Source organism: Onychomys torridus, chromosome 8, assembly GCF_903995425.1.
Source record: "Onychomys torridus chromosome 8, mOncTor1.1, whole genome shotgun sequence".
Classification (NCBI taxonomy): Eukaryota; Metazoa; Chordata; class Mammalia; order Rodentia; family Cricetidae; genus Onychomys; species Onychomys torridus.
Window position 1 is genome coordinate 92970614 of NC_050450.1, and position 12184 is coordinate 92982797.

The 12184-nt window shown below is 40.0% G+C and overlaps 1 protein-coding gene and 1 long non-coding RNA gene across 2 annotated transcripts in view; both read left to right on the forward strand.

The window, feature by feature from the left end:
- The first annotated feature begins 2662 nt into the window (after positions 1-2662).
- LOC118589993 lies at positions 2663-11802 on the forward strand. The gene is made up of 3 exons (XR_004945698.1): positions 2663-2721; positions 8089-8142; positions 11753-11802. It is a non-coding gene; the product is annotated as an uncharacterized LOC118589993 (long non-coding RNA).
- A 2-nt stretch (positions 11803-11804) lies between these two features.
- The window catches only part of Efcab3 (EF-hand calcium binding domain 3), a 34288-nt gene continuing 33908 nt past the window's right edge, over positions 11805-12184 (forward strand). The window contains exon 1 of the mRNA XM_036197760.1: positions 11805-11857. Coding sequence (XP_036053653.1) covers positions 11824-11857 — 34 coding nt within the window. The 5' untranslated portion in view covers positions 11805-11823. The remainder of the gene's footprint in view (positions 11858-12184) is intronic.

The following is a 12184-nucleotide window of genomic DNA, read 5'->3' on the forward strand; positions in this document are numbered from 1 at the left end:
GAATGCTATCTCACCTTACAGCTGGTGGGAAGATATATAAGAAGCGACTGCTAAAGTATGTGACGGCTCTCAAAGGTGAGTGAGCTGTGTGGTAGAAAAGCAAGTAAAAAATCCTTGGCCAGGTGTAGTGGCACATGCCCACAACCCTTCCTCTTAGGACACTGAGGCAGGAGGATTGTGAGTTCAAATCTGTATGCACTATGTAGCAAGGCCCTGTATCGGGGCAGGGGAGGAGTTCATGTTTAGTGTTAGCTCTTAAAATGTTCCAGGTTGCTTCCTGCCAATTTATTGATCCATCAGTATGACTTATAACTTGCTTCTCATGTTTGAATGCATGAACTTTGAGAGACATAGGTTAAGTACCATAATACTGTATTAAACTCCTAACAGTTTTCTGGTTAGATTTGTATAGGCTGGCTGTGTCAACCATAAGACATTAATTAGACTGGCCTTCTCCTCTGTTGATTTCTCATGGATACTGGAGACCCCTGGATTGGTTTAAAGGGAATACCCTATTTCTATTTTATATACTCTATGCAAACCACTGTCTTAATTTTGTGTGTGTGTGTGTGTTGTTTGTCTTTTCTTTTTGTTTTTTGGTATAGGACCTTATTCTGTATCCCAGACTGGCCTGAAATTCATTTTGTAATCCAGGCTGGATTCCAATTTACAGCAATCTTCTTATCTCAGCCAATTAAGTACTGGGGTACAAGTATGACCCACCACACCCAGATGTTTTTTTTAATTAGGAGACTATATTTTAAAATGCTACCAGAGGCTGAGACAGGAGGATTTCAAGTTTGAAGCCATCCTGTACAACTTAGTCACACTCTATCTCAAAAACAATTTTTTTAAGATTGATTGATTGATTGATTGATTGATTGATTGATTATGTATACAGCATGTATGACTTCAGGCCAGAAGAGGGCACCAGATCTCATTACAGATGGTTGTGAGCCATCATGTGGTTCCTGAGAATTGAACTCAGAACCTCTGGAAGAGCGGTCAGTGCTCTTAACCCCTGAGCCATCTCTCCAGCCCCAGAACATCTAATTTTCTTTTTGATTTGTTTTGCTGTTTTTGTTTATTTTTCGAGACAGAGTTTCTCTGTGTAGCTTTCGATCCTGTCCTGGAACTCGCTCTGAAGACCAGGTTGGCCTCGAACTCACAGACATCAGCCTGTCTCTGCCTCCCCTCAAAAACAATTTTAAAGACATGATGGGGGTGTAACTCAGTGGTAGAGTACTTGCCTAGCGTGTGCAAGTCCTGGATTCAATTCTCAAAGAAAAAGAAAAACTATCAGAAAATTCTCCAACTCAAGAAAAATAACTACTTGAAAAGTAAAGGCCAAGCAGGACAGGGGCTAGAGAGACAGCTCAGTGGCTAAGATCACTTACTGCTCTTATAGAGGACCCATGTTTAATTCCCAGCACCCACATGGTAGTCACAACCATCCTTAACTCCAGTTCAAGAGGATCTGATGCCCTCTGCTGACCTCTGTGGGCACCAGACATGCACATGGTATACATAAATACATGTAGGCAAAATACTCATATATCTAAAATAAAGTAAATAAATCTAATTGACATGCCAATGTGGTTGAGGGAAATCCAGTGTGGTCCTAACCCGAGATGAAAGCTACCATCAATGACTACTGAGAGAAAGAGGCTTAGTCTTCCTAGGAATGAGTCCCCTAGCTTGACATCCAATACTAACACCAAGTGCTCAATCCCAGATAGATAGATAGATAGATAAATTTATATGTTCAATACTAAATGAACTCAGTAGATTGTATTTATATATATATATATATATATATATATATATGTAACAATAATTAAATAATAAGTGATCATGAATTTGAGAGGGAGACTTGGGAGCGGTCGTAAGGAGAAGGAGGATAGAGGAATTTATATGACAATATTTTAATTTTTTAAATATTCTTGAAGTTTGTAAAATGTCAGGCAGAGTAATTTCTGTTTGATTCCTAGCACCCACACTTTAAAAAAGGCAAAAGTCCACCCTTTCTGCTTTGTGCTTGTGTTTGAAGACCTAAGCTCTCAGTTTCCTGTTACAACCAACATGCCTGCTGCTTACTACCATGCTTCCCACTGGGGACTATTATCCTTCTGGAATCATAAGCCAAATAAATGCTTCCTTCTATTAAAAAAACAAAAGAAAAAACCAAAAGTTGGTGGGTGGTGATGGCACATGCCTTTAATCCCAGCACTCACGAGGCAGAGGCAGGCGGACTCCGTGAGTTCGAGGCCAGCCTGGTCTCCAAAGTGAGTTCTAGGAAAGGTGCAAAGCTACACAGAGATATCCTGTCCCTGTCTCGAAAAACCAAAAAAAAAAAAAAAAAAAAAAAGCAAAAGTCTCCTTGTCTTCCACAAATGTAATCCTTCCAATAAAAACAAATACTATTAATGAGTGAATGCTTATTTCCCTCAGTTTTTTCTACTGTTAACAGATATATCTAAATCTTGGACATGCATGCAGTAACAGTTTCCTTGGGCTCTAGTGTTTAACTTCCCAGTAGGAGTTTTTGATGTATGAGTGCTTTTCACTCATAAGAATCAGTACCCACATTCTCATCCCATGCTCTTCCTTCCCAAGGGCCACGGGTCAAAATAAAAAAGATGGAATCTCTCTTGGAAAACCTGGGAATTAAGATCAAAGATGAAGAACTTGAAGAACTAATGGCCCAGCTACCATCTGATGGTGAGTATTGCAGCTACTACCCTATTAGTCAGAGAAATACAGCCCTTCTCTGCACCCCAATTCTGTCTCCTCCGCTCCTGTTCCTCCTCTTGGAATTACAATGTCTTGTAGTTTAGGTGTTTTAACCTTTCTGTGCCATGCACCTGTTTCTACATCTGCTATAACAGTATCCTTCTAAGTAAATTTTTTGAGGCACAAGATTACAAAGAAACAATTCATACTAAAATATGGTTTATCAAAACATTCATGTTACAAATGGTTAATACTTCTTAAAGCCCTTAAGTTCTTCTAGCAGGTCTAATTGTTGTCACTTGAAAATAGAGATGGGCATAAGCAACATTTCAACATATTTGCAACAATAACACTGACATGAACCTTGGGATTTATGTTAGTGACAAAGTTATAGATTCTGCTGTCTATGGTTTGCTGTATGAAGAATCTGTAAAAAAAAAAAATGCTAAGTTTCAGTTAGTGGTTAGTGAAAATAAGTGTATATTTTTTCCCATTCAAGCTCAAGAAATCCCTGAATTTTATCACTGCTTTAATATCAGGTTAAGAACCCCTGATAGAGCTGGGTGGTGGTTGGTGCACGACTTCAATCCCAGCACTCAGGAGGCAGAGGCAGGAGGATCTCTGTGAGTTCGAGGCCAGCCTGGTCTACAGAGTGAGTTCCAGGAAAGGCACAAAGCTACACAGAGAAACCCTGTCTGGAAAAACCAAAAAAAAAAAAAAAAAAAGAACCCCTGATAGTCATCCTCACCTCCTGTTCCTGGCTTCCATGTAAGCAGTACTCTAACCAAGCAATAATGGAGACTATATGAAGCAAGTTAAACAAGGAAATAACTCTAGACAGAATTTTCCTCTTGCAGCAGCCACTTCCAAATTACCACACAGAGGCTTAATATTAAATATTACTTATAAATACTCAGCCAATAGCTCAAGCTTGTTACTAGCTAACTCTTACATTTAAATTAATTCATATTTCTACTTATGTTTTGCCATGTGGCCTTTTCTCAGTACAGCGTGCTCATCTTGCTCTCTCTCTCATCTGTTGGCATCTGTCCTGACTCAACCCTCCTTCTTCCCATCATTCTCAGTTTGGCTTTCCTGCCTAACTTTCTGCCTCACTACTACTGGCCTGTCAGCTTTTTATTAACCAATGAGAGTAATACATATTCACAGTGTACAGAAGGATTATTCCACAACATAATTCAGTTAATAAATACTGTTCTTGCAGAAGACCCAAGTTTGATTCCCAGAACCCATGTAGGGCAGCTCACAACTGTTGGTAATTCCAACTCTAGGGGCATCAAACACCTCTGGTATCCATGGACACCTGCTCATGTGCACATACCCACACATAATCAAAAAATGTATACACATGCAGACCCATATTCAATGAGATGAAAATAGGCCTTGAAATGATGTAGATGAAAGCAGAGCTCTGAGCTGGAGAATGGCACTGTTGACTAGGAAAAATTATATATAGACTAAAACATATTACTGTGCCATTGTTCTGTAAACATACTGAACATGGTTTCCTGATGCCACTGAAGCACATGCTGTGGGAGAAAAGAGAATGAAATGCCAACTCCAGCTTCTCTCCATCATGAAGACTTTTATACCTCTCCCTCTGACTTTTTATTTATGAGGTAACCACTCACCACTGCCATCTTCCTTCTTTAGATTCCATGCTTAACATCACATAACATTACAAAGTCTCAGAACTCCTACCAAATGTACTTGGCAAAAACCAAGCCACCTCCTTACTCTGCAATTACCCTTGAATAACTCAAGAGGGATGGAGAATCATAAAACCAGGATAATAGAATTCACTTCAGATAACAGTCACAGATTTCCAAGACAGTCCCTAACACTTCCAAGGAAATCTCTGCTACATTTTCCAAGGACTGTTATCTTACTCTCAGAGATAATTTCACACCTTCTCTACTCAATTTCTAGCACTTTCTCTCCTTACCTCTTAGATAATGACCTCACTTCAGATTTCATAAAGAAAATAGATGCAATTAGACAAGAAGGTCCTTGTTTTCCTTCCCTCCTCTTTAGAAGCTATCTGTACCCAAGGTCATATGCCCTACCTTTTATCTTGCTATAAAAGGAAAAGAATCACTTCCACAAAGAACCAGCTTTTCCACTTGTGCATGGATCCTGTTTCTTCTTGCTGTCTTAGAGACCTGGTTCCTACAGTGCTCCCCTCTTATCGCCTGTATCATGAGTGTCTTCCTCACTATACTTTCTCTCTGCATGTTGCCACTGATACTGGTATGCTAGTCTATCACACTTGTCTCCTGTTACATCCTGTCCTTAGTTCCTCTTGACAACAGACTACTCAAAAAGTGGTACACTCCTGTAGTACCAGCACTTGAGAGGTGGGGGCAGAAGTCCAAGGTAATCCTTAATGACATACTGAGTCTGAGGCCAGGCTGTCTCTGCTTCCTCATCTTCTACTCCTTAACACTCTTAACTAGGTTTTCATCCTCAGCATCACATTTACCCAGGTCTCAACAAGATCATCAATGACCTTTCTTTGCCAAGGATCATGGTCAAAGCTGTTCTCACTTCACTTGGCATCTTTACAACACTTGCCACATGTGGCCACCCCTTTCTGAAAACTTTTCCAGACTTGAGAGGTCCTGTTTTCACATGATATTCTTATTCACTCACTATCTTTGTCTCCATTTCCCTTTCTAGCTCTTCCTTTCATACAAGATCTCCAAATAACACAGTGGCAGGGCTGGATCCATGAGTGCCCTTTTCATCTACACCTTCCTAGGTGATTACATCCAGTGCCATTGGGTCATATGCTATCTCCCAGCTGATTAAGTAAATGTATTTCTCTAGGTCAATCTAAGTCAGGAATTGTATATAAAAATTATCCATTTGATGGTTCCATTTAGATTTCTGGAAGACATTACCAATTCAATGAAATTATTAGTTAATTCTTCCAGCCTTCATCCTTCCCCATCACCCTGATGACTGGAGAGTGTGGATGACAAGACATCATTCCTCTGCTCTCCCTTTCCTCAACTCACATTCAAATCTATCTCTACCTGACAAACATGTTCTAAACCCATCATTTTTGTTGTTGTTTTTGAGACAGGGTTTCTTGCACCTGTCCTGGAACTCACTCTGTAACTCAGGCTGGCCTCGAACTCACAGAGATCCGCCTGGCTCTGCCTCTCAAGTGCTAGGATTAAAGGCATGTACCACCACTGCCCAGCCTAAATCCATCCTTTTTTATCATTGCCTCCATTTCTGCTATCCTGGCCCCACCCATCATCATCTCTTTCCTTAGCCAGTGAAATCTATCTAGTCTCCATTTTTCCAAGTTCCTTATTCTGCACATACCAGCCAGAGTAACCATTTGAAAGCTGAAATCAAATCAAGACATTCCTTGTCTTCAGGATCTACAGTGCTATATTACTCTGCAACCAGAATAAAAGCCAAGCTTCATCGTAGCTTACAAGGCCCTGTGTGACTGGAGCCTGTTGGGAGCCAGGATGATGCAAGGCTTTCAAAGAGGCCCTGACTGAAGGACAGAGGGAATGTTAGTCCTATACTCTTGCCCAGGAGCAGACTTGGCAAAGTCTGAGCTGGGGCTAGAGCTAGTACCTCAAGGAAGTTAATGTTTTAGTTCTTGTGTGTAGACGGCTTTTTCTTCGGGCTGCCAGGGCACAAAACATGACATGCAGACTTATTATTAATTATGAAAGCTTGGCCTTAGCTTAGGCTTTTCCCCAACTAGCTCTTTTTTTTCCTAAGATTTATTTATTTATTATGTATACAGAAGAGGGAGCCAGATCTCATTACAGATGGTTGTGAGCCACCATTTGGTTGCTGGGAATTGAACTCAGGACCTCTGGAAGAGCAGTCAGTGCTCTTAACCTCTGAGCCATCTCCCCAGCCTCCAACTATCTCTTATAACTTAAAGCAACCTCTTTTTTTTTTTTTTTTTTTTTTTTGGTTTTTTGAGACAGGGTTTCTCTGTGTAGCTTTGCGCCTTTCCTGGAACTCACTTGGTAGCCCAGGCTGGCCTTGAACTCACAAAGATTCGCCTGGCTCTGCCTCCCAAGTGCTGGGATTAAAGGCGCATGCCACCACTGCCCTGCCTCCACCTATTTCTATTCATCTACATTCTGCCAAGTGGTGTTACCTTTCTCTATACTGCCCATTCTGCTTCTTCCACCCCTGGCTGGCAACTCCACCTTTCTTCTTCTCAGAGTCTTCTCTGTGCCCAGAAGTCCTGCCTACCTATTGGCCATTCAGCTCTTATTACACCAATCACAGCACAACATCTTCACATAGTACATAAATATCCCACAATACCTGGAAACTAGACTTTTCTCCCTTTAATTAATCAGGATTAATCAGTTCCAGGGCTGCTGGGTGCTCAGCCTATGGTGCACTTGAGATATACTGTATTCCCTTTGTGTAACATTTGATTAGCTTCCTGATGACTTCCTTCCAGTTTTCCCCCTTCAAACAGTGTACAAGAGGCTTTACTTCTTAATAAATTTGGTGGCATGAGTCATCAGCTCATGCCTACCTCCCTATCCGAGCTGTCTTCTTTATTTTCTCATCTCCAATCCTTCCCCTCAACATCTCACTGTTTGGGACCCTTATTCCTGTGGATTTGAATCAGGGCCTTTCATATTTTCCTTTCATCTCATGTCACATTCATTCCCATCATAGTACAACTGTATATCATAATCTTCTATTGGAATAGTCTCCCCCCAGTTCTTCACATAGCTAACCCTTCTCATCATTCAGTCAAAAACCCAACTGACTCTCCTCAGAGAGGCCTTTCCTACCCTCCTTGTCTAAAACATTCCTATACTCTATTACTTTTTATTACAGGGTCCTATTTTGGTTTTGGTAGTGAAAAATTATCTCTTTGTTTGTGTGTTCATTGCTTGTCTTCCTCCCCAAATTGTACACTCAGAACTCATCCTCTTCCTTAAGGGTGCTCCCTTTAGCACCCACAAGTCCTCACAAAATACCCAGCACAAGGAAAGTACTCTGTATTTGGTAATTAACTGACAAAATAAAAATCTATAAGATCAGATTCTCCCTATGCATAACAATGCTAAATCATTTCTTAACTTAGATGACTCTAGAGGTTTCTAAAACAATGGGGGGAAAGATGGTATAATAATTATTCATTTCACAGTATAAGCTTTCTTTGCTTCCAAGATAACACTCTTAACTGTGGATAAACCCATAACATGCTAAGGAAATCTAGAAAAAAAGTCACTAAATTCTTAGGTTCTTTATAATTTCAGAAGGTAATGGAGTATAACTTGTATGAATCTTAGAAACATGGAATCATCTTCCCTTAACTTACAGGTAACAGAACAGTGGATCTGAATGATCTGATGGATGTCATCAGTTACATCAAGGGTAAGTTTCAAGTCATAATAGGAAACACTTATAAATAGCATCTTAAATACTTAGCAATTAATACTGGGCAAGTATCTTTACCATTCATAAAGGTTGCTCTGTTTTTGTATGTTTGTGCTTCATTGGTTGGTGGTTGGCTGGTGATTGATTGGTTGGTTGGTTAGTTGGATGCTTGGTATTTCGTTGGTGGTTGCTTGGTTAGATGGTTGTTTAGTAGGTTATGTGGTTGGTTAGATGGATGGTTGATTGGTTATTTGTTGATTGGTGGTTGGTTGGTGTAGCCAGAGCCTTTTCTCTGTCTTGCTTGGTCCTGTAGCAGCTTATAAAATAATCACTCAGAGGCTTAATATTGATTACAAACTGTTTGCCTATGACTCAGGCTTATTATTAGCTAGTTCTTATATCTTAAATTAACCAATTTCTATTAATCTAGGTATCGCCATGTGGTTGGTGGCTTACTGGTACTTTTACATCTTGCTTCTTGGGCAACTCACTGGTGTCTCCCCAGCTCTGCTCTCCTTTCCCACTATCTCTGCTTGGATTTCCCACCTGGCTATATCCTGTCTTGCTATAGGCCAAAGCAGCTTCTTTATTAACCAATGGTAATAAAAACATATTCATAGCATAGAGAAAGACATCCCACAGCAGGTTGGTGGTTGGTTGGTTGATGATTGGTTGGTAGTTGGTTGGTTGGTTGGTTGGTTACTTGGTTAGTTGGTGGGTGGTTGGTTGGTTGGTTGATGATTGGTTGGATGGATAGTTGGTTGGTTAATTGGTGATTGGTTGATTGGATGGTTAGATGGTTGGTTGGTTGGTTAGTTGGTCGTTGGTTAGTTGATTGGATGGTTAGTAAGTAGTTGGTTAGTGGGTGATTGGTTGGGTGGTTGGATGGTTGGTTAGTTAGTAGTTTGTTGGTGGTTGGTTGGTTGATTGATTGGATGGCTAGTTGGTTGGTTAGATGGTTGGTTAGATAAATGGTTGATTGGTTAGTAGATGGTTTGGGGTGGATAGTTGAGAGACTCTTTGGTTTGTTATGGTTTGGATTTTTTGGAAGCAAGGTCTCATGAAGACCAGGCTACTGAAACCCACTATACAAGTAAAGATTACCTTGAAATTCCAATCCTACTGTCTCTATCTTCAAAGTGATGGGATTATAGCCACATACCACCATGGGTAAATTTTAGATTCTTTTATATGGCATTTTTCCATTTCTGTGGATTCACTGAATTCAAGTAAACCATAACATGTATTTATACTGATACTTATAGTAATATGTGACATTTCTCCTGAAATTTTCCAATATAGAATCAGATATTGTCTTGGTTAAGGTTTTTATTGCTAAGATGAAATACCATGACCAAAAAGCAAGTTGGGAAGGAAAGGGTTTATCTGACTTATACTTCCATACATCATCAAAGGAAGTCAGAATAGGAACTCAAACAGGGCAGGAACCTGGAGGCAGGAGCTGATGCAGAGGCCATGGAGGGGCACTACTTACTAGCTTGCTCATCATGGCTTGCTCAACCTGCTTTCTTATTGAACCCAGGACCACCAGCACAGAGATGGCACCACCCACAATGGCTGGGCCCTCCCATCAATCACTAATTAAGAAAATGCCTTACAGCTGGATCTTATGGAGGCATTTTTCTCAATTATGTTCCCTCTCTTCAGATAACTCTAGTTTGTATGTTAAGTTGACATAAGACTAGCCAACACAGAAACCAAAACCCATAGAACCAGTTCCACCCTCTACCCCAAACAACCCCCTCCTAGAAAAGTATCCTACAGGAATACTTTACTGGTAAAATTTAAAATCCTGTTTCAAGACTTTTGTTCTCATAATAAGTAGTAAGAAACTGTAATAGATTAGAAATATTGAACTGTAATATGAGAATCATTATACAAGCCATTACGTAGTAAGAGAGTCACAAACTTGAGATCAGCCTGAGCTTCATAAAGACTTTGTCTGAAAAAAATTAAAAATACAATGTTAATTAAGTGTGATAGCATGGATTAAAACACTAACTACAAAAATTATATGGAGTATTCACTTGACTGCATATTTACTACAACTGGAAGACTACACATAAGGTTAGTGTGGTTCCTGCACAATGATGATACACAAATTCAAGATATATAAAGAACTACAAAAACCAAACACATAAGGTAGGTCTGGTGGTACATGCCTTTAATCCCAACACTGGGAGGCAGAGACAGGTGGATGTCTGTGAGTTCGAGGCCATCCTGGTCTACAGAGCGAGTTCTAGGACAGCCAGGGCTGTTACACAGAGAAACCCTTTCTCAAAAAAATCCATTGTCCTGTGTTATCCATTCATCTTTTGATGGACATCTAGACTAGTTCTATTTCCTGGCTATTGTGAATGTACAAGTATTCTGTGGTAATTGATTGGAGTCTTGCTAGTATTTACCCTGATATAACTGTGTCATATGGAAGTTCTACTTTCAGCTTTTGGAGGACTGACTTCAATACTGACTACATGAGTTTATATCCCCATCAGCAATGAATAAGTGTTCCTTCTTCCCCACATCCTTTAGTGTATGTTTTTTGATGAGGCCATTTTGAAGCCAGTTAGAGATGGGGATGGGGGAGTGATGAAAGGCAGACCAAAGTAAAATGGCATATGCATGAAGACGCTGTAATAAAATCTGTTATTTTGTATGCTGACTTAAAAAACAATTTTAAAAAGTGTTAACATTTTAAAAGATTATGTAGTGCCTTAAAAATATTTATAAAGAAATTATTTTAGGTTGAAAAAGCAAAACACAAGCCAAGCAAGTTGGCACACACCTATAATTTCAGCACTCAGGAAGCTGAGGCAGGAGAATCACAAATTTGAGATCAGCCTGGTCTTCATAGTAAGATAAAATACAAAATCATATTTAAATTAGATTTTCACATTATATAAATACAGTCATTATCAAAGATTAGAAAGAAAAACTGATCATTGTTTTTGTGGTAAGGTAGTGGGATTTCTTGCCCCTACCAGCCCTTTATAGTAGCCTTTAGTGTAGATAAATCTCTTAAAATTATTAAGAAAAACTTTGTCCTTTGTGTTGAAATGAGATGAATTGTGGAATGCATAGTGACCAAAGAAGCATATTACAGGCAAATGTAAATAAAAATTAAATTTTTCACTGGTGTGTATTTCCAGGTACAATGATATATACCTGTAGTCCCAATCTACTTAAGAAACTGAGGCAGGAAAATTGCATGTTTGATGCCAGCTTGGGCAACAAAGGCAACATGAGCAAGACAGGGAGACCTTTTGAAAAAGAAAGGAGGCTGGTACATAGAGAAAAGGGATATTCATATGGGCGGAAGGAAGAGAAAAAGTTAAAATAAACCTTGCTCATAACCCAGTCTGGTGTGGATTCTGCACAGCCCACAGGGGTTTCCAATCTGGGGTATTGTCACCGCCTGCTGTCGCACCAAAGCAGAACTGTAGACACAGGATTTCCATTTCCCGGGGCTCCTTTGCCTGCCAGATGTGCAGGGCAACAGTCTACATGAGCACACACAGCTTGTCATCCTTTGTAAAAAAAACTGTTCCTATAATAAATCTGCACCCCATTTCTCATCCTTTCTAAGGAGAAGTAATTGACATCCAAAACTTGGGCAAGTTTCTAGCAAATGAGGGGATTGAGCTCACAGAAGACGAGATGAACAACCTGATGCCTTACCTGGAATTTAACGGTGAGGGTTTCTGCATGTAAGGTGGTGTCTTCCTAAAAGTGCTTTTGTGACCAGCATAGAAGATCTTCAGAAATTATCTGTTCTGTATCACCTAAAGCACTTGAGTGTGTGTGTGTGTGAATTACCTTCTGTCTTAGTTAGGATTACTATTGCTGTGACAAAATACCACAACCAAAAAGCAAGTTGGGAAGGAAAGGGCTTACATTTCCATATCTCTGTTCTTCATCAAAGGAAATCAGGACAGGAACTCAAGCAGGGCAGGAACCTGGAGGCAGGAGCTGATGCAGAGACCATGGAGGGGTGCTGCTTACTAGCTTGCTTCCCCTG